The following is a 26,539-nucleotide window of genomic DNA, read 5'->3' on the forward strand; positions in this document are numbered from 1 at the left end:
ATGGTACACCCCTTTTACGTTTAAGACTATCTTTGCTAATATCGCTGATTAATGTACGTCATTGCCTGACTTGCACTGTTTTTAAGTTGAGGATTCCATGTACAGTCGACGATTTACTTGCATAACCCTTTGAATTGGTTATAACAAGGAGAACAAGAAAACTTTATAAGTATATACTTTTGTTTTTCTCCCTTAGGCTAGGTGGAGTGGAGGGTGGTTATGTTCGGAATGTCCAAGCTGGCTAGGGATGAGTGTGGGATGGAACCGGTACCGATCTGTCCCGTTCCCGATTTCCTAAATACCAAATTTGATCGAAATTTAATCCCGAGTACCGAACCGAATTAACGTCCCCGGTACTCGGTACTAGTACCGGTACCTGCGGTACCGATTCCTGAATTTTATGTATTTGGAGTACCAAGTACCATCCCGTATTTTTTAATTCGGTACGGTACTGGTACGAGATCGAGATTTGGGACAAACTGCTCATCCCTAAAACTGACTTTGGCAAACACACACTCTGCCACCAAACTCGGTACAACTACACCGATAAGAGATAAATGCCTTTGTATTTATTACCATTTAATCAAATATTACAATTAAAAAAAACACCTCATTTTCAAAATATATCTTATTTTCAAAAATTCAAAATTTAAACATTCCAACATTTACTATAAATACTAACATCTTTTTTCATTTTTCACCACATTCAAACATTATTCATTCAACTCCCCTAACATCTTTATGTTCTATCTTCTTCAAAATTTTATCTCTGAAAAATGGCTTTTGTGTTTGTCCACGGATGAAGGTATCATATCGGCTCGTTCATAGATTGATATAGCCGAAGAGGCAATCAACTTCAACGTCTATGTGTCTACACTTTCTGGACGAGAGTCATCAAAAGATACAACCGTAAGCTGGTTAACCTCGAAGTAAAGATTAACATTTCTCTAAATGGATAAATACTAACGCAGTTGCAATGTAGTTTCACTTTCGTAGGATTAGGTGTGAAGCAGGGAATGGTGAAACTGAATGAGTTTTGTTGGTCAATGCTCTTGAAGCTTTTCGTGAAGAAACTAACAAACATTTTCGATTTGTTGAGTTTAAGCAACATTGCGACAAATGACGTCAACATTGCAAATAAACTAGTGTTGTGTTTTAATTTTCTGTTGCTCTTGTGTTTTAACTTCTAGCTGTCTTGTGTTTTTAAATTTTCATGCCAAGTATGTTGTGTTTTTTTAACCGTGTTGTAATTTCCTTTCAAGTTTAATGAAAATTTAGATTTTATAAAAATAATTTGTTTAAAATGTTTATTTTTTTAAATTAGTTAAAAAAAAAAAAGAAATTAGCATGACAATCATGACAACACACGTCCTCAGAATGACAAAATTTTGAAGCAATGTGACAAATCCTACATAGCGTCTATGTGGACTGTGACAAGTGTGACACCACTCCCTCTATCCTTACACTAGCATTAAAGTTAAAAATAATTGAAGCGTTATGGGAAGTCTACATCTTCAATCCCTAGTACTTAGATTTTCTAAAATCAAACAACATTAATCAATCTTACCTTCCCTCTTTTCTCCGTATATATCAAAATGAATTGAGCCTTTTCTTGCAAGTTACATTTTCAGTCCCTAATACCAGATTTACTAAAATGATACAACACTAATCCATCTTACAGTTTAATTGAATCTGACTAACCAAAACCTTAAGGTAGCGTTTGGTACATGGACCGAGTAGAACTGAACTAAACTGAACTGAACATTATTGGACTGGACTGGACTGAACTAAATATATTATATATCCAACGTTTGGTTTGACTAGTACAGGACGGAACAATACATTAAAATTACAAAATTATCCTTTTTTTATTATTATTATTATTATTATTATTATTATTAGACCCTTGTTACATACATCCATCGCCTCTTTTATCTTCTTCCACCATACGATTTCCCTACCTTTCACCCACCGCCTCTCAAATAATCAAATATCCAAATGTGCTATTATAATAATCGTAATTGTAATCTCCAAATTAAAACAATTCATTATCCAATTGTATTTTTCGCTTATCACTTCGAAGTTGTCATAAATTATAAAATATTGCATTTCTTATGCATACAATACTTTCGGCTTTTCTTTTCCAATCAAAAGTGAGAAACAAAAAGTTTGGAGGCAATCTTCGTGAACAAAGGCCACAATGGTCTGATATATTAGTTTTAAATTGTTATCTATCATCTTTCTTAATTATATAAACTTATTAGTGCTATTTCAAAACTTTCTTATGAATCGTTGTTTTAGGAATCGTGAATTGAGACTTGCCGACAATAAAACTGGATAATACAGAGAGAGTGTTTTTGTCATTATAAGTTTGTTCCCTCTTGTTCCACCCTTTTGGGTGGGACTAAAAGCAACCATGTGGCAGCAAGAGGAGTAGGAGCGACTTCAGTAATTTGGGGTCTGTGTATGAAATTACTTGTATTCGCTAGTCGCATTGATCGGTGATTTTGTTCGTAGGAAGCCTCAAGGTATTACGAGTGGGAAATACTTTATCTATGCTGGTTTCTTGTGAAATCAGTTCGATGATGATTCGATGTGGGCAGTTTGTCAGGGCGACAACCCATCTCGAGACTTCAGATTTCGGATGAAGCAGATGTTATTAGGTTGCAATGTAGAACCCTACGAGGGTTGGTTTCGGTTGCCTTGGAAAGGCTATGGTATGTTTGGGGATATGACCATGAGGCCTTAGTTATTTGGCGTGAGGAATGGTAATGAATGATTTCGAGGATGAAATCTAATTTAAGCGGGAGAGAGTTGTAACACCGAGTTTTTGAAAGTGTTCGATTGTGTCTTCGGAGGCCAAGGATATAAGTGTAAGCTGGTGATTCGGTCTTTTATGAGTCTTGGGTTTTATTCGAAAGGTTTTAAGGCTTGGGGTGTAGCTAGGAGCGTAGGGCTTCTTGCCACCTTTTCGTGGATATAAAGTTCGTTGGAAACAGATTTAGAACGAAGAAGTTATAGTACTTTGAAGTTGTTGGCAGAATTGGTCCCTAAATGGAAAATCTTGCATTTCAGCCCATGCATGCAAGGTGTGTAACATCCCGAGTCCAGGAATGCAAGTTCAGGGTTCAAAGTGTAAATTTGAAGGGCAACTCGGCGAGTCCATGGGTGGACTCGGCGAGTAGGGTCGCGACTCAGGTCGCGTGTTAAGTGGCCAACTCGGCGAGTCCAAGGCTGCACTCGGCGAGTAGGCGCTGAGTGAAGAAAACCTTAATTTCGGGGGATGAGCCCTATATAAAGGATATTATACCCTCTCCCCAGCCTCCTTACCTTCCCTTAAAGTACAGAAAACCCTAGAAGCGTGATTGTGAAGGATTTGAGTGCAATTGAGCCTTAAAGAAGAAAGTTGGAGGAAGATCTTGGACAATTAGGAGGCTTGGAGCAAGGGGCTTTGCTTAGATTCGGATTTCCTTGCTGTTGGGGCATCCTTTTGAGGTATTATCTCGTTTTTGGGCTGCTATTCATCTAGATTCATCATTTTTAGGATGTGTAGGAAGTTTAGCTTGTGGTATTTAGAGTTTGAAGGTTAGATCTGAGGTTACTACCTTAGATCTGGAATGGAGAAGGTCTAGAGGGCATTAAAGTCCCTGTTATTGAGTGTTTGGTGAAGCCATCTTGTCCCAAACCCTAGCCCTAGAGTGTAAAATGCCTAGATCTCTTTGGATTCACGTAAAGTTTGCCACTTTACGTGATGTAAGGGTTGTAGAAGGGTAGATCTACGTTTTGGATCGATTGCATGGCCTGGAAGGCTTCTGTATGGGTTAAGAGCTAGTGGTACTCGGCGAGTCACAAGGGTGTACTCGGCGAGTTGCTTGAAGGTGGGCAGGAACTCGACGAGTTGGAAGAACAACTCAGCGAGTTGATTGACGATAACCTTGGACTCGGCGATTTTGGTTTTGAGGTCTTAGCCTTTCCTGGTTAAGCTAAGAATCGGTGAGTCAAGGGATGACTCAGTGAGTTGAAATGGGTCCTTTTTAGTGTTTGGGGGGACTCGGCGAGTCAGCGGGCTGACTCGGCGAGTAGAGTCAGCCAGAAGGTTGACTTTGACTTTGACCAAGAGTTGACCAGTTGACTTCTAAGGGCATTTTGGTAATTATTGGCTATTGTTTTGAGTTCAGTGTTGGTGCTGGCCAGTGGTGGAGATCGTGTCAGTGGTCGGAGCATCTCGGTCTTATCTTTCCAGTCAGCAGTTGCGAGGTGATTTATCCTCACTATATCAACAGGGTCTAAGGCACCAAGACCGACCCTTTATCGGATTGTAATTCGGGTATTGTTGTTATGTTGCTGTTTTACTATGTTTGCATCCTGGTAGTTAGGATGGTATTCGTTAGAGACCTGGTTAAGGTCGGTATCTGTGACATCCCCAAAATCACGGCCAGAAAAGATCGGTTTTGTTTATACTTTATTTCAAAATCAGAGTTATCTTTTAATAAAAGGGTTGCGGAATTTGTCCCAAAACAATAATATGATAAAGATTTATCAAAAGCATTTCCATAGAAATGTATTTCATTAAAAGACTCGGGATGTCATGTTCGTACAGATCAAAAGTATAAACAGTACAATATAAGCCTTACTACATTATTTCATATCTACAGGCCTATATCCGTAATCCCTTGTCCAAAACATCACACCTATGCTCATGCGCCACTACCTGTAATGCATAAAACTGAGTGGGTCAGGCTTGGGAGCCTGGTGAGCACATAGGGTTTTCAACCCAAAATAAATAAGTTTATTAATTTCATCAATCAACAATAACCCGATTACCCGTTCCCGTTATCCTCACTTTACGTCCCTAAACACCTATCATAAGGGACCTAGCCTAAGGATCATCATCGGGACGAACACTACTGCTAAGGGGATTCCTCAGCAATAAATGTCCTAATAGGCAACCATGTGGGGGATGGAGTACACCGGTGAACACATCGTTCACAACACCTACAGGTTGCGAGCCTGCTAGTGTTCCACTGGACTGTCTAGAAGAGTCCGTGGTCGTCATCTATACTCCGCTAGATGACTGGATCAACAACAACAACATCGAGGTCTCTCATCATTTTATCACACATCACCTATTACATCTACCCATGTTTTACCCCAACATTTTCGTAGATATAAAATACATATACAGTTTAAATCATTGAAAACATGTATAACAACGTTCATCTAACGTAGATAGCAAGTATTCAGATAATATGCACACATAGCACGTAATTTATATAAAATACTTCATATCTATGTGTAAGCTGAAAGTAACTATGCACTCACCGGAAAAGGTGGTGATTCCGAACTCAGACAGCGCTTCGCTTCTTAAAAAGAATTTTTTCTTCGACGAAACCTAGTATTATTACCACTAGAGTTTAGTTTATTATTCGTCGAGACTAATTAATAGTCTAGCTATTATTATTATTATTATATAAGCGTAAAAAAAATACTTATATAACCCATAATAATAGCCCAAGTATTTATTATAAGTTCCTAATAACGTTACTATAATTAAATAAAAGTTATATTAAAAATAGCGTAGGCGTAGCTCACTTACAGCGGGTTTTATAGAAAACCGGGCTTTGCTTGGAGCAGCGTTCCCGAGCCGAAAAGCTCTTCTTCTCAGAGCCTTCGAGCACTCCGGGGCTTCCGCCTCGTGCTAGGGAGGTTCCCTAGGCTTTTCGGGGGATTTCGGGGCTAGAGAGAGGTTCTAGAGAGAGAGAGAGAGAGAGAGTAAAGAGAAGAAAGAATGAGAAAGGTGTGAAGAAAATGAGGGTGGGAGAGGTAGTATTTATAGGGTGAAATGTGGCTGAACTTGGTGCCACATGTCACCATCTGGTGGCAAGCCTTGGGGAGAAAGCAATGGCCAAGATTGTGCCACATCACCCATTTTCGCACAGCACACTTCCGACTTCTAAAATCCGTAACTTTCACATACGACCTCCGTTTTTTACGTTCTTTATATCCACGCGTAGGTAATAATAAGATCTACAACTTCCATTTTGACACCGTCAGCTAATTCTCGACCGATCTTAAATTTAACAGTACAAGGAGATTATACTGTTAAACGTCTGCGTAAAATTAATAACTTCTACATACGGACTCTGTTTTTGTCTGTCTTTTTACCGTTGATTTCCTATTAATGAGATCTTTAACTCTCATTTACATTGCATAAGCCAAAAACCGCTCGAACTAAAATTCGAGTTTCAGGTCGTGCACTGCTAAGCCGAATCTTAGAAAAATCATAACTTCTTCATACGAAGTCAGATTTGGGCGTTCTTTTTATCGATGTTCTTAGTTTAACATATTCTACGACTTTTGTTTAGATTGCTAAGGCTAAAAAGTCTTCTATCGTAAATTCACTATTTACGTCTCTCGGTGTCGTGCCGGTTTTGCCGTAAAACTTCGGCGGGCCATAACTTTTTCGTTATAGCTCGGATTTCGGCATTCTTTATATGTACGGAAACCTTGAGACATATTCTACAACTTTATGTAGAGATATCGGGATTATCTCACACTTTAATTTTGACGCTCATTTTTATTCTTTATTAATTATACATTTATAATTAAATAATAAACACATAAACACACATAATTCACATAATACTCAAATATTTCATATTTATTACTTCAAAAAGAGTTACAATAGTTGACCTAGACTATTACATTGACAAAAATGCTTAGCCCTGAAAACCCGGGCGTTATAGTATCCTGGTATATAGGGTGATGCTATGCTAGTGACCGGTTAGGTCGCTATCCTACTTAGAGTATGTTGTGTTACGTGATCTGCTAGATCGGTTTGATTGAATGTAAATTGTTATATGATTGTATGTTTATGTGCACATAGTTGTTTGACTGGGGTTAGGTTGAGGTGATACCTGCTTTGTGCTATAGGCCAACATACCCAGGGCGGACCGGTTATTCCGAAGGCCCAACGAGCGGTCCGGATAGGCTGTAGGCCCCATGAGGGAGGACCAGACGTGCCGAGGCTCGGAGAGTGGACCAGGCCGACTGAAGGCCCGATGCGGGCGGACTAGTCATACTGTAGACTCAGAGAGTGGACCGGGTGGGTTGAAGGCCCGGTGCGGGCGGACCAACCATACTGCATACTCGAGGGACATGACTAGACTCGGAGGGTGGACCAGGTGGATTGAAGGCCCGACACGACGGACCAGTCACATAGTAGACCCGATATACATGGTTGTTCTACGATTTGTTGTGATATAGCATGTTGTGTGTATGGTATATGTGTTTGGTATTTTGGGGGTATCTCACTAAGCTTTCGGGCTTATAGTTGTTGTTTAATGTTTTTCAGGTTCTTCAGGAGACCGTGGCAAAGCAAAGGCGTGATCGTACCGCTCCTCATGTTTATGTTTTATGATATGGTTCTGGTAATACTCTGATAATAAATGTATTGAAAATCTTTTTGTAATAACATTATTAAAATGGGTTGTTTTTGAAAAGTTAAAATTTGTTGAAATTTTTGGTCGTTACAAGGTGGCAGCCAGGTGAGTACGCCTAGCGTAATTTGGGGTACGACCAGCGTAGTGCTGGTTAATGAATTGCGGGTGCTCAAGACGTACGCCCAACTCGACGAGTTGGAGGACTCAACTCGATAAGTTGAAGCTGAGTGTGAAAACCCTAATCTTTCGGGTTTGCACCCTATTTAAAGGACCTTAAGTCCTTTACCCCGCCTCCCTCATCACCTTATCACCCAGAGACAAACCCTAATCAAGCTATCTTCCATTTTAAGAGTATGTAAGGCTAAGAGTGTATGTTTTGGTGCATTCCTTAAAGAAACTTGAAAAGTAAAGGGATTGGAACAAGAAGGAGTCATTAGATCCGACATCCATTCAGTTGTAGCAGTCATTTGAACGTAAAAATCCATTACCTTGATCACTAATTTGTTAAATCTCTCTGTTTGAGAGTTTATGGGCATTTCTAGCTTCTTTTTGAGTCATTATTAGTTTTGAGCATGATTTGAAGCTAAGACTTCAGATCTGGACACTACTAGGCCCTTTAGGCCTAAGGACTCAAGCTTTATCAAGCTTTAGCCAATCTTCATGCCTTAAACCCCTTGTTGAGCCTTGTTTTGGCAAAGTTAGCCCCTAAATGCCTTGCATGGATGTAAAGCTTGCAGCCTTACGTGGTATCTCAGCCCTAGAAGGCTAGATCTAGAGTTTGGGGCCTTAGCCTCGCTTAAAAACGTCTGAATGAGAGAAAGGGCTGAAGGAACTCGACAACTTGGTTAGCCAACTCGACGAGTTGGTTAGGCTTTTCCTCGATATTCTGGACACTGTACAAACTCGATGAATTGACTCAAATTTTCCTGATTTTCTGAGAACAGAAGGAACTCAACGAGTCGCATAGATGCACTCGACGAGTTAAGTCAACATGGACTGTTGACTTGAGTGTTGACTTTTGTTGACTTTTTAGGGTTTGGTCAAGTTGTGAACTTTGGTGACCATGAAGGGGTAAAATGGTCTTTCACCCTTTCTGAGATTTTAGTAGAGGAGTTAGCTTAACATCTTTGGAGTTGTTAATATAAATTGTTAATTAGAGATGAATGTGATATATGTAGGCAGAGTCTAGACCGACAGTTAAGTGCGAGACATTCTTGTTTTACTTACGAGGTGATAGGGAACTTCTTTAGAGGGTGGAGGTTGAAGGTAAGAAGGCTTTTCAAGAGGTTAAGACCTTTAAATAAGGTCTAAGACCCAAAAATTATGGTTTGACCCTACCATGCGTGCGCCTAGCGTACTCCACGTATGCCTAGGGTAATAGGGTGAATCACCGCGATCATTATGCCATGTACGACCAACATACATGCCTTGTACGCTCAGCGTACTTGCCAAACTCTACCCCATTCAAACTTCCAAAGACCATAACTTAAGCGTCCCAAATCCGTTTTCGGCGTTCTTTATATGTTCGGAGAGGTAATGAAAGACTCTACAATCCCATAAAATCTCCTTCAACTTAAAACATTCCGAACTTAAATCCTCAATTCAAACTGTTACCGTTATACCCTTGGACTCCCAAAACACAAACCGAAAGTTTGGATCACCCCACTGATATATTCCACACCTAAGTAGGTCTCAAACCAAAACCCTATAATTCCAGGGTCCTAACTTGATCCATTTAATAGATATTACATCTTGTATGCATGGCTTTCTATTATAAAAAAAGTTTAAAATCTATTTAGAACATGCTATGCTTGAAATTTTTTGAAAAGATTAGGCTGCGATTGAAAATATTAAAGATTTTTTTTTGTAGAAGAATAACAAGTTTTTTCCTTGACCATTTCAAGAAGTTCTTCCATTTTGCAAAGGTTATCTAAAAGACGGAATTAGTATATAGACGTCAATGATTTGGCGAATTGTAGTTATGAAACCTTGAAAATATAAATTAAGTAATCTAATAAATAATGTAAATGCTTGATCAATTCTATACATTTGATTTCTTATCTCTTCATCTTAATCTGTTTGAGACTCATGTCGTCACCTTATTATAAGAAAAAAAATGAATTAACCAACACTTGCTTAATTTAATAAATATCATATGAGTTTGCTTAATTTAATAAGCACCATTTGTTCGACCATCATACTCATACTCTTTTAGTATTTAATAAATGCATACATAATAAAAGTTTTTTCTTTTCAAATGCTATCGGGTTAAAAATTAAAATGAGTGATTGATTTTTTTTGAACTAGAAATACATTAAAAGACTAGCGAGAAACTAACTAAACAAGAGTACAAACATTACAAGTTACTACCAATAAAGGAGAAAATACACCAATCAAACTAACAAATAAATTTATAAGAATATTTATTATAGACCCAGTTAACCACAACTAAACGTACCGCTACTTTTAATGAAGTGCACCTTTTCCTCTTGAACACCAAATCGTTTCAAGTTTTCCAAATTAACTAGTGAGCTTCATTCTTTTCTTTCCTTGAAACGAGTCTTTTAGAAAGAGAGGGTCTTCTTTGTTGCAAAGACTTGAAGACAAAGAGTTTCTCTACACCTTGAACCACAGCCAAATGCGAACTTAGAATTTACATCTGAAAAAAAAAAAAATGGCGTGAGTCTCTTTCATAGGATAGACATATGTTAGAAATTGACTGCAATTAGTTTCTTTTCATGGTGTTCTCTTTCGTGTGAAAGTTTGGGGTTGAGAGGGTATAAAACTTGATGTGCGTTTCTTTTAGTATTTGTATGCTAATGTTACATCTTTTCAGGTGAACTCCATGATGACTGAAGGTGTTGAAGCTATCAATTAATCTTACTCATCTTGTTCAAACTACCAAAAGGACGTTACTATTCAGTATTCACAAATGGAACAATTTCTTTAAGGAGTGGGGATAACTGTCTTTGTGTCAATGAAACACTCACTGTGATATATAGCAGAAGTTTCAATGCAATCTGGAGAAAATTACAACACAACAAGGCGAACGTCATAGTGAAGTCTGAAGGTTAATCACGATTTCTTGAAGCTAGATGCTCTAATTTGGCCGATTTCCCCCTAGGGAAAATTATGGACGATTCTACCCTTTTACCGTTTCACAAAATACGTAAATAAATAAATAAATAAAGAGGACAACTTAAAGGGTTGAGGATCGAACAAATGGGATTTCTTAAATTAAGCAAGTGTTAATTTTGTTCGTATGTTTTTTCTTATAATAAGGTGATGACATCATGATGCATTAAAAGTCTCAAAGAGATTAAGAAACGAAGATAAAGAAATCAAATGTATAGACTTGATTAAGTTATCATCTTATTAGAAGTTTCAACTTTCAAGCATAATATGTTTAAATAGATTAAAATATTTTAATGGAGAATTTTGCATATAAGAAATGCAATTTCAACGTCATTTCAATCAATTTGTAATGATGTTAAATCCATGCAATAACAATGTAATTTTTTATTTATAAGTGTATTATATCCATAGTTTTTTTAATGAGCATATTATACTATGGAAATCTATACCATAATGGCATGTTTTAACATCAATACAAATCGATTGAAATTACTTTAAAATTAGTATGCATAGTTTTCCATTATAAATATGTTTAAAATCTATTTGAAACTGCTTGAAAGTTTAAACTTTTAATAACAAGATGATAACTTAATCAAGTATATACATTTGATTTCTTTATCTTTGTTTCTTAATCTCTTTGAGACTTTTGATGCGTCATGATGTAATCGCCTTATTATAAGAAAAACGTATGAATTAAATGAGCACTTGCTTAATTTGATAAATTCCATTTGTTAGATATTCATATCTTTTAAGTATTTATTAAAACAAATAGTAATTTTATAAATAATACCAAAGGGCTTCTAGCCCAATATATAAGATAGTTTTTTTAAATCTACGGTTCAAGTTCTTTTCTTAAACATGAGATTAAAATTTGGACCTTCCTAGAAAAATTATCTATAATATAAGCATTTTTAATAATTTAGGGGTTAAATAAGACCTTAAAAATAAAAATAAAAATTATTATAAAAATTTATTTAATCCATATTTTTTTCAAATGACTTCCAAAACTATTAAAAGATAATAAATTTAAAGAATATTTAAAAAATAATTTGCATTTAAGTGATACTTCTATAACTAAACCAAAAGCTCAAACTATAATGATTTAATAGAAAATAAAATTTTAAAAATATAACAATATAAAAAAATACATTATTACTTATTGTAATCATTTCTTTATTTGATGCAAAAATTATTTTTAAAATAAGTGTTAAAAAGTTAATTTTGTAAATAATATATAAATAAAAAACAACATAATATATTTTGATTTTTTTAATAATTTTGCAAAATTTATTTTAGACAAAACTTCAAAAATGGTTTTTGTGATTTTCAAAAATATCAAGTTTAGTCTCTAAATTCAAAAAACCTCACAGATGGTCCCTGTGGTTTCAAAACTTTTAACAAATGATCCTTTTTACTAACTCCGTTAGCTTTTGACAATTAAATGAAGGGTATTTCAGTCATTTCTCAACCACATGGATCATTTATGAAGTTTTACCTTAATTTTTTTTTAAAAAAAGAAAAATAAATATAATTATTTAATATTAAAGGCCCCACCCCCTCTCTCTCAACAATTTCAGGTCAGCTGATTACAATAAAGGGAGGTGATGATTGATATAACTGAGAATGGTGAAATCTTCGTCACCGGCGAGAATGGTGAAATCTCCGTCGGTTTTTCTTGAACCAGTCACCGGCGAGAATGGTGAAATCTCCGTCGGGTGGTGGGAATGGGACCGTAATCCTAGGGCGGTTGGAGACGGTGATGTCGCCGAAGCCTCCGGCAGCTCGATGAAAAGCAATGGAAGGGAAGTAGAAGAAGCTACCAATTTGATCCTTTACTTGAAGAATGTAGGTGAAGTTTTGACTAGGTGGAATGGGACAATTTGTGCCATAAACTCCATCCTGCCATGAATTCCTTCTCTGCTGTATCCCGTTCCTGATCCATCATCCATACAAGTAATCATTTCATCAGATTTCACATTTCTTTCATCGATTATGAACACTTAAACAACAAATTCAAAAATATTTGATGAAGAACAAATCAGGTAATGAGGAATGGTTCATCCAAGCTGTTGTAGATACTAACAATCACGTTGTCATTAGTCACTGAATCGATTTGTGGCCCTGGAAATTGCCTGTTTATCAAAATCCCCTATAACCCGAGTTCATGAATTCAAAATGTGGATTAGATTCAGATGAATGTAAATGAAATCTGAAGGAAGAAACAGAGATTGTAATCGATAATGATTAATTACATACCTGTTGTTTAACTCCAAGATGGTAGATATCACCATATCACCATAAGTAACACCTGTTGTACTATCTCAATTCATCTCTAATGTATGAATCTACTGAAAACACCTATGCACATCAACTGTTCGTGAAAATGCCTAGATGGAAGAAACAGAGACTGTAATCGATGATGATTAATTACATACTATAAGTAACACCTGTTGTACTATCCAAATCTCTTTGAGGCTGTTTTGGGTCTCGATGGAAGAAAAACAAAGCAAGAAAGGTGATAATTGGTTTGGGGGCTATTTTGGTCGATGAAAAGGAGGTGAAAGAGGCCGGAATGGGTGGTGCAGTGGAAGCCCCTTGGCTTGCCGACTGTTTTCTCATCAAAAAAACAAAGCAAGACATCTACTAAGGTTTGTTGGTTGCTTGGTTAATGAAAAGAAGGGAGGTGGAGGTTGCGTTCGTGGTTGGAACGGAGGGTGGCAACCCTCCTCTTCGTCTTTTATTTTTCATGTGAAGTAAGCACGAGAGAGGGAGGGAGGGAGGGAGGGAGAGAGAGGGAGGGTGGGGTCTTTAATATTAAATAATTATATTTATTTTTCTTTTTTTTTAAAAAAAATTAAGGTAAAACTTCATAAATGGTCCATGTGGTTGTGAAATGATTGAAATGTCCTTCGCTTAACGGTCAAAAACTAACGGAGTTAGTAAAAAAGACCATTTGTTAAAAGTTTTGAAACCATAGAGACCATATGTTAGATTTTTTAAACTTCAGAACTAAATTTGATATTTTTGAAAACCACAGGGATTATTTTTGAAATTTTGTCTTCATTTTATATACTTTAAAATAAAAACAAAGTCTGCTCAATGACGCTGAACCACTCTCATCTAGTGGACGAATAAAAAAATGAAATCTAAAAGAACCCCAACACAGCAACACCACCAATCAACCAATTATTCCCTTTCAAATCTCCATTTTCTCTCTCCCATCTCTACACAATAACACCCAAACCCCATTTGTGTTCTACCTTTCCACCATAACCTCCATCGGGAAATCTTCAATTTGTTTATATTCCGGCAATGGTTTCCCCGGAAAACACCAATTGGATCTACGAATACGGATTGATTGATGATATTGCTGTACCTGATGCTAATTACACCGTTCCTGTTTCTGGATTCAGTTGGCCAATTCAAGCGACCTTAAACGGTTCCTCATCAAACCCTAGGTACTCTCTTCTCTTCTTCTGTTTAATGCACTTATCATCAAAATCGACCTAATTATATCAGAAACATTGATTGCTCGATCAAATGTATGAGCTGTAAAAACCTTTCATGTTTTGATGTATGATATGGAGGAATCAAAGTAGTTCCATAGAGCAAGTACGGAGAACTAGAGAATGATTTACCGAAATTGGGGGTGTTAGTAGATGTTACACAGTTACAGCTTAATCACACAACGTATCTAGGGCATCGTTTATGCCTTTTCTCTTCCTTTAGCAGAATTCTAGGTCTCCTCTGTTGTTGCCCTAATTTTGGTCCAACAGATGCTTTATATAGATTCATGAAATTGTGGTGGAAAACATTGACAATCGTATCAGTACCTTGGAGTGGTTGGTGGTAGAGCTTTAATGGCGTTGACCAAATCTTATTTTCACTAATTTGGCTTCTTCTGTTCACATTAGATGCAATTTATAGGAGATGAAAGGACTTTGATTGATGTTTCTCAACTATTTTACTGTTTCCTCCATTAATTCATATTGTTTGCTGAAATTTGCTTCTAGTTTGGATCTTGATGGCTCAACTGTGGATTCAGACAGCCATAATGACTCCAGATCCAAAAAACGGTAATTATTTCTTCCTTCTTTAAGTTCGTATACACGAATGCTGTGAAAAGATGTGTTCTTCATTTTTTTCTGTTAGATTTATAAACAAAATTTGTTACTTTGATAGGGGAAGATCTGAATCTTGCAGTGGTACAAGTAGCAAAGCATGTCGAGAGAAATTGAGAAGAGATAAACTAAATGACAAGTACAATTTATTTTTTCTGCCACGTGTCCTCTTTAGTCCTCTCATCAATTATCACTTACATTTTACTATTTTAGGTTTCTTGAATTGGCCTCAATTCTGGAACCCGGAAGACCACCTAAAATAGATAAAGCTGCAATTTTGGTTGATGCTGTTCGAACAGTCACTCAATTACGAAAAGAAGCACAGAAGTTGAAAGATTCTAGTTCTGATCTTCAAGAGAAAATCAAAGAGCTCAAGGTATTTATTTAATCTTTTTCTATTTTTAAAATATATATTCAATAATCTGTGTGTTTTGATAATGTGATTTCATTTTTTTTTTTTTTTTGAATTGGTGTTTGGTTGTAGACTGAAAAGAACGAGCTTCGTGATGAGAAGCAGAGGTTGAAGATTGAGAAAGAGAAGCTTGAGCAACAGGTAAACACCATGAACGCACAACCAAGCTTCATGCCAATGGCTCATCATCCACCTGCAATCCCTGCTGCTGCATATGGAGGCAATAAGTTGGTTCCGATGATTAGTTACCCAGGCATGGCGATGTGGCAATTCATGCCGCCTGCTGCTGTTGACACCTCACAAGATCATGTCCTCCACCCTCCGGTGGCCTAATTCCGGCGATCTTTGCATTTATGTTCAGGCAGGTTGTCATTGATCTATGACTCTGTATTAGGTTTCCGTTTGTATAACTACGATCAAACACACTATTATTATAATTTAACCGTTTATGTGTGTGATTTGTGTTCACAACTTGCACTCTAACTGTTTGTTTGATGAAATGCCCCTTGAAAAAAAAATCCGTATGTTTCCTTTAAATCGTGAACCAAATATACAAAGCCTTATGTGTATATATATAATACAAAAAAAAGCGCATGAAGTATTGCGATTGTTGTGGCCTATGGTCTAATGTGGCAGGACTTGATGAACTTATCTGAGAAGTCGACATATTTAGTCCATAGTTTACGAAGCTGTGGAAACGCTATATCTAACCAAGGTTTCGCTCTGCCATTAAAATGAACAACAGCAGCACGTTCAACATCTGCCATGGTTGAATTCTCCTGGTAGCCGAGGCCCAACATATGCCAGAAAGGATCGATAACTTGCACATGTCCATGAAACGCGATCAATCCTGGAGGTAACGTTCCTAGCTGCCATAAACTTAGATCCGATTTCAAATTCTGCATTCGAAATATAAAAAATTAGATACTTAGATGTTGTTTGTGTGTGTGTGTGTTAATGATCTGTGTTGAATCACTCACCTCTTCGAGCCAGTAATGGTAGTTCTCGCTTATGTTCGTCTTTCTCCAAGCCTCCAGATCGAAAATGTTCATCCCATAGGCCCAAGCACATTCGTTTGCGTCAAAATTCTTCGATATTAATGGATGAGAAAAATTTAGGTAGCTTTTGAATCGCTTCGACATCACGAACTTATCGCCGCCGTGACATGTTTCAACCGCTCCGTTCACTTTTCCATTCATCTCAATCTCAAATAACGGCGATAGATCTGACTGAACCACCAGGTCGTCGTCTAGGAACACCACCTTGTTTAGACTCGGAAACATCTACAAAACCAGATCCGATGAGCGTCGATCGATTAAACTCGATTTTACACGAATTCCTTAAAATTCACCTGTGGGAGATAAATCCGAACGTGATTCAAGTTCTTTTGTCGTTTTTTGCAAGAAGGGGCTATATTTTTATTATCATGCAAATGATATATCTAATGAGCCAGAAGAGTTATTCTTCATTCATCAAAAGTTAAGAGTTATTCCATGTGTTTCCACACATGATGTTGATAGATCATATAAGAAAAACAAATATAAGATGCATCTTCTTGAGTTGTTAGAGTAAGTCCAACTCATTTGATAGTTTGCATAACATTTGAGTTTATGCATAAAGAAAAAGAATTCTAACTATACTTGAGAATTAAACTGTGTGAAGTTAATAATGGATGAATGGCTTTGCCTTGAAATCATCATCTCAAATATAAGGTGGTCAAAGTTTGACATTTTGAGGAAATTAAGAGAGATATAAACACATCATTAACAACTTTTTTCGTGAAGCATAAGGATTTCAACTTGAAATGTCAAGTAAAGAAGCCGCATATATGGTTGTTCAAATACATCTAAAATTAGGTTAAATGTCATGGAGAATCATGAGCCAACAAGTCAAATTTTATACTGAGGAAAAAAAATATTTTAAGTCACACATCAACTAATTTTTCATATAATATTGTGTATTTACATAAATCAGGTACAAGATATAAAAGGCGAACCATATATGTTACATCTTTACATAAATTGAATCTTATGGAAATTGTGGAGTCTGAATGTCTTGGTCTTCATGAAATGTGATTGGCCTAAAATTCAGGTCAATTTAATAGAGTTAGATACACACACGATAGATTACAACAACATGAAACAAATATCCTCATTGCTTCAAGGTATGGTGTGATTATATACTTTAAACAATAATGCCATTACTAAATACTTCCCACTTTGGTCTAATTCTCCATACCACCCTTAACTTTTAACTTTAATAGTATTTAAATATAACAAGTATTAGTTTCATAATATAATATTATGATAGTAGGGGTGGAGATGATTAGACCCACCTATTCTTTTATTGGAATTTCCAAGGAACATGGGTGTCAATTTCTAGTGGAAAATGGTGTTGAAATTTCCATTTCAATAGTCCATATGTTCTTTAGTTATAAACTTATGGAAAATGATGTCATCGATTTGTACTTGGGAAATTAATAAACATATGCTACTTTTAGCGTCTCATTCCTTTTCCTATGATTCAACAAATTCGTCTACGTTGGCTGTGCTTTTATTAGCACTTGCCTGGAAATAGAATGTCTTGCTTTGCCTTTTGCCATATTCTACTCAATTCTTTCTTGCTTGATTTATGATTCTATTTATTAAACAATGGTGAATATAGTTAAAATTGATCTTTGGAATGGGAGAGGGTAAATTGGTACCCCAAAAAATAAAAAATAATAACCTTATGTATACCACAACTTATCCATAAAACATGATGTTCTTACTTGTATTTTTGCCTTTTCAAGCAGTCCTCCCTAGGGTAGGCTTGAAAGTGTTTCAGAAAGAAGCTCTTATCATCATGATTCTCCCATATCAAATTATTCCACCACTTAACATCACCTCTAATCTCTTTCAAACTACACGAATCCCCAACCGAAATAGGAAGTTTCTTCAACTCAAAGCAATGAGAAACCTCAATCTGCTGCAACACTGGACAAACCCACATCCCATCACATATTGTTCTTAATTTCACCATGTTCTTTACCTCAATCACCCTCAAAACTGGAAGATTTTTCTTCTTTTGTCCCCCTGATTCAATAACCCTACACATATTCTCACAACCACTCACCTTAATTTCCTCAAGCTTTTTAACATGTCTAAGCATTGCATAAGAAACGGTTCCTTTTAGCTTCGGGCAATCAAGAACTTGAATTGTCTTCAAATTGCTAAGGCAGATCCCTCTAGAAAGTATCCCTTCAACAATAGTCTCCAAATTTTTCAAATGATCGAGAACCAAGTGTTGTAGATTTGGGAACATTGCATGTGAACTTTTTTCTTGACTTATCAAAATTCTTATACCACTGCAATTGGATATTGTGAGTGACATCAGTGAGGATAAGCTAAGCCAGTGTCTTTGGGCCATGCCTTCACATGTTAACAAGCTGAGGGAAGTCGTGTTGTGTAGAAGACTTTGAAGGTGTTCTTGAAGGAGATCGACTCCTCTGAGAACCAATCTTTTTTCATTGGATTGAGCATCATAACTCGAGTCGTTTGGACTGATTTGAATATCAAACTTTCTTAATTTCTTGATCCATGAAGATGCAGATGCAAGATACTCAACCGAGTCGAGCCTTATTTTTAAAACCGAAAGGTGCTCCAACGATAGCAACTCATCAAATGTTGCATTTTGATGACACGAACCCATTTTAGGGTTCCAGTTATAAGCACTGAAAGACATGTCTAGAGTCTCGAGACTTGATAACCTTGAAATGCTTCCGGAAGCAATCTTCTTCAACAAACGAGTGTATGAGAGGTTTAATTCCCTCAAACGACATAAACTTCCTAAACCTTCCGGAAGCTCTCGTATTGGGGTGCTAGAAAGGTCAAGAATAAGGAGTTTACAAAGAGGTTCAAGAGAAGGTAGTTTCGTTAAAGAAAAACAGCCTCTGAGATAAAGAGAACGTAATTCGACTAAGCAAAGAAAAGATGAGGGCAAAGATGTAATTTCGGTTTTGCTTAAATTCAGTACCCTTAGAGACTTGAGATTGAGAAAGTAGTCATCCGGGATGATCTTTATAGGGTTACCTTGGAGAAACAAAACAGTAATATTGGAATATACAGGATACTCTTGCAACCTATAGATTTTGCATCCGATTAAAGATACCCTTCTGGAAGATTCTTTTGGCATCTGGTTAAATGGAAGACTTGATTGACAATGAAACCCAAACAACTCTTCATTCTGAGATAAAAGAATAGCCAAATCACGAAAAACATCATGCATCTTCACAGTTCCTTGTCCTCCATCCTGATCAAGTAAGCAGGAATCCTTGAGGCGTTCAATCAAAGCAACCCCACAATTAAATGCTTCTTCAACAGTTTGATTCTCATGTATTAACCCATCAGACACCCAACACTGGATAAGCTCAACAACATTTATGGAGAAGCTTGCAGGGTATAAAGAGCAAAACAGAAAGCATTGTTGGAGTATCTTACTTGGTAAAAAATGGTAACTCGCTGCTAAAGGCCTAAATACTTCTTTTTCAATGTTCTTGAACAAGGGTGATGAGCATCGCCACCTCAGATACGTGTTTCGCCAGATGGCAGTCTGTGGTGTGTCCCTCAGGGATTTTCCAAGAGTCTTTATAGCCAATGGGAGTCCACGACAGCTTGCCACGATCTTCCTTGCGGGAGATTGTATCCCATCTAGATAAAGTACAGATCCAACACTTTGAACGAAAAGATTCCAAGCATCATCTTCACTCATGAGATTTAACTGAAAAGAAACATCAACAGACATGCCCCTACAGACATCGAAAGATCGAGTGGTTAAGAGGATCTTACAGCAGGAATCCCTTGAAGGAATACCCACACCATCTAAGTCGATCTTTTCCCAGACATCATCAAGGACTAAAAGGATCTTCCTTCTGGTAGCTTCCACCCTCATCTTCAGTCTTCGAAGAATTCTGTTGGCTAAACTGTGAGTGGTGTCTCCTGCTTCCACTTTTAAATGAAGTCTCTTGGCAATCTGAGTCTGAATCATGCTCAAATTCAAGTCCCTCGAGACTTGAACCCAGATCACGATATTAAAAAAATTTGGAGAGGAATTGCACAAGTGATTGATCAAGTTCTTGACTGAAGTTGTCTTCCCTATGCCACCTTTCCCCCACACACCAATCCTTTTGTTGTCATCACTTTTCAAGATTTCAAGAAGCTTCATCATATCTGAAGTTGCCTGCTGCCCAACGAGAGATGAGACTTGCATTTCCTCCATAGCTTTTATTGGAGAGCTTTTTTCAGGGGAAACGGTTTCAAAATAAGTAGAATTGAGCTCTTTCACATGCTCGAGTTTGTTTGCTACTCTCCATGCCTGCTGGTATTGTTGAAGCATCTTGAAGCTCTTGCCATCAATATGTTGATCAGGCATCTGTAGCATCTGTAGCAGTGGCCTTACAGCATCTTCAGCTCGAGAAACCTTCCTTAACCATTCTGTTACTTGCTGTTTTGGAGTTTTTCCATCCATTATGGCTATGGAGACTTCTTCTTCAATCAAAATCTTTTTGTTCCTTAGGTATGAAATCTCTTCCTGGAGTTCACATATGTTTTCTTCATATTTGGAAAGGGTCTTGATTCCTGAAAGACTTAACTTAAAGATTGATTTGGCACCTTCAATGACAGCAGAAGTTATGGCATCCATGGGGGGAGAGAGAGAGTAAGAAAGAGAGAGAAGAGAGTCAGAGAGAGAGAGAGAGATTAATTTGATTTCATTTGTGGTTATTAACTGATAGCAATCCAAGCCTTAAGTAAAGATTGGGACTAACTATCTGACAAAACTAGGAGCTATTTGTTCAGTATCGATAAGGTAAAAAAAGAACACATCCTTCCATAAACACATATTGTTGTTATGATTCTAAAAAACAAATACATAGGCGTTTCTCAAGACGAAGCAGATCACAGGAATCCTAGGTTAAGAGCTTTGGGAGATCCAAAATAGCTTTGCTAATTAAACTTAATATTGTAAAGTACTATGAATCTTAGATCATGAAGTCCACATATTATTTGCTTCAAGAGCAAGCGTGGAATCAAATCATGTGAATCTCTTGTTTAAAACGATGAGAATTTTGTTCTTATTTCAGATTGTTTTCGAAAACGATTAAATCTAGACAAAAAGAATCATGTATTCCAAGTATAGCAACAAGAATGAAATTATGCAAAAAGCATAATCTCTCCTTAATCCTATCGCTGTATACCATACCAACTAAAACTTTCTAGTGGACGAATAAAAAAATAAAATCTAAAAGAACCCCAACACAGCAACACAACCAATCAACCAATTATTCCCTTTCAAATCTCCATTTTCTCTCTCCCATCTCTACACAATAACCCAAACCCCATTTGTGTTCTTCCTTTCCACCATAACCTCCATCGGGAAATCTTCAATTTGTTTATATTCCGGCAATGGTTTCCCCGGAAAACACCAATTGGATCTACAAATACGGATTGATTGATGATATTGCTGTACCTGATGCTAATTACACCGTTCCTGTTTCTGGATTCAGTGGTCAATTCAAGCGACCTTAAACGGTTCCTCATCAAACCCTAGGTACTCTCTTCTCTTCTTTTGTTTAATGCACTTATCATCAAAATCGACCTAATTATATCAGAAACATTGATTGCTCGATCAAATGTATGAGCTGTAAAAACCTTTCATGTTTTGATGTATGATATGGAGGAATCAAAGTAGTTCCATAGAGCAAGTACGGAGAACTAGAGAATGATTTACCGAAATTGGGGGTGTTAGTAGATGTTACACAGTTACAGCTTAATCACACAACGTATCTAGGGCATCGTTTATGCCTTTTCTCTTCCTTTAGCAGAATTCTAGGTCTCCTCTGTTGTTGCCCTAATTTTGGTCCAACAGATGCTTTATATAGATTCATGAAATTGTGGTGGAAAACATTGACAATCGTATCAGTACCTTGGAGTGGTTGGTGGTAGAGCTTTAATGGCGTTGACCAAATCTTATTTTCACTAATTTGGCTTCTTCTGTTCACATTAGATGCAATTTATAGGAGATGAAAGGACTTTGATTGATGTTTCTCAACTATTTTACTGTTTCCTCCATTAATTCATATTGTTTGCTGAAATTTGCTTCTAGTTTGGATCTTGATGGCTCAACTGTGGATTCAGACAGCCATAATGACTCCAGATCCAAAAAACGGTAATTATTTCTTCCTTCTTTAAGTTCGTATACACGAATGCTGTGAAAAGATGTGTTCTTCATTTTTTTCTGTTAGATTTATAAACAAAATTTGTTACTTTGATAGGGGAAGATCTGAATCTTGCAGTGGTACAAGTAGCAAAGCATGTCGAGAGAAATTGAGAAGAGATAAACTAAATGACAAGTACAATTTATTTTTTCTGCCACGTGTCCTCTTTAGTCCTCTCATCAATTATCACTTACATTTTACTATTTTAGGTTTCTTGAATTGGCCTCAATTCTGGAACCCGGAAGACCACCTAAAATAGATAAAGCTGCAATTTTGGTTGATGCTGTTCGAACAGTCACTCAATTACGAAAAGAAGCACAGAAGTTGAAAGATTCTAGTTCTGATCTTCAAGAGAAAATCAAAGAGCTCAAGGTATTTATTTAATCTTTTTCTATTTTTAAAATATATATTCAATAATCTGTGTGTTTTGATAATGTGATTTCATTTTTTTTTTTTTTTTGAATTGGTGTTTGGTTGTAGACTGAAAAGAACGAGCTTCGTGATGAGAAGCAGAGGTTGAAGATTGAGAAAGAGAAGCTTGAGCAACAGGTAAACACCATGAACGCACAACCAAGCTTCATGCCAATGGCTCATCATCCACCTGCAATCCCTGCTGCTGCATATGGAGGCAATAAGTTGGTTCCGATGATTAGTTACCCAGGCATGGCGATGTGGCAATTCATGCCGCCTGCTGCTGTTGACACCTCACAAGATCATGTCCTCCACCCTCCGGTGGCCTAATTCCGGCGATCTTTGCATTTATGTTCAGGCAGGTTGTCATTGATCTATGACTCTGTATTAGGTTTCCGTTTGTATAACTACGATCAAACACACTATTATTATAATTTAACCGTTTATGTGTGTGATTTGTGTTCACAACTTGCACTCTAACTGTTTGTTTGATGAAATGCCCCTTGAAAAAAAAATCCGTATGTTTCCTTTAAATCGTGAACCAAATATACAAAGCCTTATGTGTATATATATAATACAAAAAAAAGCGCATGAAGTATTGCGATTGTTGTGGCCTATGGTCTAATGTGGCAGGACTTGATGAACTTATCTGAGAAGTCGACATATTTAGTCCATAGTTTACGAAGCTGTGGAAACGCTATATCTAACCAAGGTTTCGCTCTGCCATTAAAATGAACAACAGCAGCACGTTCAACATCTGCCATGGTTGAATTCTCCTGGTAGCCGAGGCCCAACATATGCCAGAAAGGATCGATAACTTGCACATGTCCATGAAACGCGATCAATCCTGGAGGTAACGTTCCTAGCTGCCATAAACTTAGATCCGATTTCAAATTCTGCATTCGAAATATAAAAAATTAGATACTTAGATGTTGTTTGTGTGTGTGTGTGTTAATGATCTGTGTTGAATCACTCACCTCTTCGAGCCAGTAATGGTAGTTCTCGCTTATGTTCGTCTTTCTCCAAGCCTCCAGATCGAAAATGTTCATCCCATAGGCCCAAGCACATTCGTTTGCGTCAAAATTCTTCGATATTAATGGATGAGAAAAATTTAGGTAGCTTTTGAATCGCTTCGACATCACGAACTTATCGCCGCCGTGACATGTTTCAACCGCTCCGTTCACTTTTCCATTCATCTCAATCTCAAATAACGGCGATAGATCTGACTGAACCACCAGGTCGTCGTCTAGGAACACCACCTTGTTTAGACTCGGAAACATCTACAAAACCAGATCCGATGAGCGTCGATCGATTAAACTCGATTTTACACGAATTTCTTAAAATTCACCTGTGGGAGATAAATCCGAACGTGATTCATGACGGAATTGTACTTAGGGCTCATAGCTTGCAACTTTGCGGCGATGACATAAGGTTTCTCGGTGTTATTAGCAACAATGGCGGACGAGCCGCCTCTAAACTGAGCTCTAATTTTTTGATCCTTCTCCATGGCCTCCAAAACCGGAACCTTTCCTTTTGCGAACCAATCGAAATGATGCAACGCCTTGACTTCAATCACCGCCGGAGATAAAGGATGCAAGGAGAACCACGCCTGCATCGGAGCGAACGTCTTTCTGTCGGTGATTATGTGAAGGACCACCGTTTCAGGGCGTAAAGAGTTGTAAACGAGAGACGTTGCTACGACGGAGGCGGCGAGGATGTTGTCGGAGGCAAGGACGAAGTGGAAGTAGGAGTTGTTGACGAGGGTGGGGACTAGCTCCGGTAAAGGGAGCTGGAGGCGGGAGTTTGCATTGGTGGCGTGTTCGTGGGCTAGGCGGAGGGAGAGGCAGTGGAGTTGTTTGGGTATGCTACTGGATGCCACGTGTCTGTAGAGGTATTCTTGGATTTTGGCTGTTCTAGTCCTCTTTTCAAGAAGTGTCACCTAGAAAAGCATAAAAACCAGTTAACTTTAACTATTTTGGAACGATTAAAACTTTAAATTATTTTCAACCCAACAGTAAATCTGACTTTTATGTTATTTTATTAATGTTACATTGAACATGGTGTCAAATTTTCATGTGTATAATTTTAATCTTTTAAATTTGAGTTTATGTATTTTCAGTTAATTTAATTATAGTTATAGTATAAATGAAATATTTTTTAATGTTATGTTGTATATAAAAATGATATTAATTGATCATATGGATTGATAATTTATTTGGCTATAATTAGTAATAATAGAAGTATTTTAAAAATAAAATATAAGACAAATTCGTAAAAAGTATGAAAATAAGGAATGTCTTTTGAAAATCTATTTAAGTTACAAATAAAAGAATTTATATATACTTGGAATTTTTTTGTCTAAAAAATTGTGTACATAGTTAAAAATAAAATATTTTTTTTATATAAATTATCACACCATTTTGATGAAAAAATAGTGTTACATGTTAATGATGATCTTACATTTTCTTTATGCTATTTATAAAACAAACTTATATTCTTCAGTTAACTAGTTTTGATATCAACAAAATCCAAAAGAAAAAAAAAAAAAATACACACACATAACATTTTAATTAGTGAACTATTTTTTATCGTTTAGTCAGTGATTTTTTATTTATTTATCAATTTAGCTAACCAAATTAATTATGTATATTGTGTATTTGTGTGTGTGTTATAGAAGAGAAATTGGGAGGATACCATGGACTTAAGCTTGATGGCAAATGTCTTTGCATCTAGTCTTTTGCTACCTTTCATACTATTAACAAATTCTTCCAATGTCTGAGGAATATCAGGCCCTCCCACTATCTCATCTTCGCTAGACCGGTCCTCCAAGATTTCATATATTACTTCTGGTACCTTCTCAGATTAAAAAAAAAAAAAAACATTTTAGTCTCAAAATTCTCCGAATTCAAATAAATAACATTGGATATTTGGTATATTACAGCTGGATTCAATCGAAGGCTTCTCCCCCTTAAAACACCCGATGCTAGTTTTTCTCCCTTACAACCTACATACCAAATAATCAAGAAATCAAACAATTAATATCTAAGAAGTAATAAATAAGTAATAACATATTAAAATATGCATATACATACCAATATTGGAACATTTGGTTTCATCATCAATGGTGTCAACTGTACTTAACACATAGATGAATCTGAGAAGAAATATGAACAACAAAAGCGAATAAAACAACATCTTGTAAGACAACCTTCGAGACCCAACCTTAACTTTTATAAACTCTCTTACACCTTTCCCTGGCAACAGTGTAACGTGTCGCAAACTTGGAGATATATGTAACTGCATTTTGTTGTTTATCAAACACACTAAAACAAGAAACCCAACCCTAAATATATATATACGTAAAATTAAGGCCTCAAAATTGGAACCTTCTTCTGATATGGTTTAACGTGATACGATTTTGGTAATACTATGTTTTGGGTAGATATGGGAGAAGATGGTTTGCAAATTGAAGGGGATGCTTTATTCCTATATTCAATGTTGTTGAGGTTTTCCCATCTTCTACCTAACCTTTACCTTGCTTAAGCTTTAGTGTTTTTTTTCCTTCTTTTTATTATAATATATATTTTAAGTTTTTTTTAAAGTGTATATCCCTTATCAACATTCACAAAACATTTATAACACTAACTTAGTATCAGTCAACAATCGGAAGTTCGGAACATTTTTTTTTTTGTTAAAGATGGGTTTTTTTTAGAAACAAATCAGAGTTATTCAAATTGTACAGGATCTAATATTTTATGTAGTGGTT

General features: G+C 36.6%; 3 protein-coding genes and 1 pseudogene across 4 annotated transcripts; 2 read left to right on the plus strand and 2 right to left on the minus strand.

Annotated features, from left to right (window-relative positions):
- The first annotated feature begins 13,686 nt into the window (after positions 1 to 13,686).
- On the plus strand, positions 13,687 to 15,581 carry ILR3 (basic helix-loop-helix (bHLH) DNA-binding superfamily protein). Its single transcript, XM_078963435.1, has 5 exons — positions 13,687 to 14,035; positions 14,591 to 14,653; positions 14,760 to 14,837; positions 14,912 to 15,074; positions 15,183 to 15,581. Exons 1-5 carry the CDS (start codon positions 13,890 to 13,892, stop codon positions 15,441 to 15,443), a joined length of 711 nt encoding a protein of 236 aa, XP_078819561.1. The 5' UTR covers positions 13,687 to 13,889; the 3' UTR covers positions 15,444 to 15,581.
- A 35-nt stretch (positions 15,582 to 15,616) lies between these two features.
- Positions 15,617 to 20,789, minus strand: LOC145007471 (putative disease resistance protein At4g27220). Its single transcript, XM_078966403.1, has 5 exons — positions 17,881 to 20,789; positions 17,678 to 17,733; positions 16,462 to 16,520; positions 16,091 to 16,393; positions 15,617 to 16,009 (listed from the first exon to the last, which is right to left on the minus strand). The coding sequence occupies exons 1-5, from the start codon at positions 20,787 to 20,789 to the stop codon at positions 15,728 to 15,730; spliced, it is 3,609 nt and encodes a 1,202-aa protein (XP_078822529.1). The 3' UTR covers positions 15,617 to 15,727.
- Positions 20,790 to 21,423: 634 nt separating this feature from the next.
- LOC145006517 (transcription factor ILR3-like) lies at positions 21,424 to 23,241 on the plus strand (annotated as a pseudogene). The gene is made up of 5 exons (XR_013662930.1): positions 21,424 to 21,695; positions 22,251 to 22,313; positions 22,420 to 22,497; positions 22,572 to 22,734; positions 22,843 to 23,241. The product of XR_013662930.1 is annotated as a transcription factor ILR3-like (transcript).
- Positions 23,242 to 23,276: 35 nt separating this feature from the next.
- LOC145006516 (putative galacturonosyltransferase 12) lies at positions 23,277 to 26,252 on the minus strand. Its single transcript, XM_078965598.1, has 6 exons — positions 25,866 to 26,252; positions 25,713 to 25,777; positions 25,468 to 25,626; positions 24,122 to 24,712; positions 23,751 to 24,053; positions 23,277 to 23,669 (listed from the first exon to the last, which is right to left on the minus strand). The coding sequence occupies exons 1-6, from the start codon at positions 26,074 to 26,076 to the stop codon at positions 23,388 to 23,390; spliced, it is 1,611 nt and encodes a 536-aa protein (XP_078821724.1). The 5' UTR covers positions 26,077 to 26,252; the 3' UTR covers positions 23,277 to 23,387.
- Positions 26,253 to 26,539: the final 287 nt, after the last annotated feature.

This window comes from Lactuca saligna, chromosome 7, assembly GCF_052625555.1.
Source record: "Lactuca saligna cultivar CGN05327 chromosome 7, ASM5262555v1, whole genome shotgun sequence".
Taxonomy (NCBI): Eukaryota; Viridiplantae; Streptophyta; class Magnoliopsida; order Asterales; family Asteraceae; genus Lactuca; species Lactuca saligna.

Excerpts from the sequence above, each read along its gene's own strand:
- ILR3 (XM_078963435.1), top strand. The coding sequence starts at position 13,890 with ATGGTTTCCCCGGAAAACACCAATTGGATCTACGAATACGGATTGATT. Across the intron at positions 14,036-14,590 it reads GGTTCCTCATCAAACCCTAG|TTTGGATCTTGATGGCTCAA; the intron begins GTACTCTCTTCT and ends ATTTGCTTCTAG. Across the intron at positions 14,838-14,911 it reads AGAGATAAACTAAATGACAA|GTTTCTTGAATTGGCCTCAA; the intron begins GTACAATTTATT and ends TTACTATTTTAG.
- LOC145007471 (XM_078966403.1), bottom strand. The coding sequence starts at position 20,789 with ATGGATGCCATAACTTCTGCTGTCATTGAAGGTGCCAAATCAATCTTT. Across the intron at positions 16,394-16,461 it reads TTCGGATTTATCTCCCACAG|ATGTTTCCGAGTCTAAACAA; the intron begins GTGAATTTTAAG and ends CTGGTTTTGTAG. Across the intron at positions 16,010-16,090 it reads ACCATTACTGGCTCGAAGAG|AATTTGAAATCGGATCTAAG; the intron begins GTGAGTGATTCA and ends TTTCGAATGCAG.
- LOC145006516 (XM_078965598.1), bottom strand. The coding sequence starts at position 26,076 with ATGCAGTTACATATATCTCCAAGTTTGCGACACGTTACACTGTTGCCA. Across the intron at positions 24,713-25,467 it reads CCATCAAGCTTAAGTCCATG|GTGACACTTCTTGAAAAGAG; the intron begins GTATCCTCCCAA and ends ATGCTTTTCTAG. Across the intron at positions 24,054-24,121 it reads TTCGGATTTATCTCCCACAG|ATGTTTCCGAGTCTAAACAA; the intron begins GTGAATTTTAAG and ends CTGGTTTTGTAG.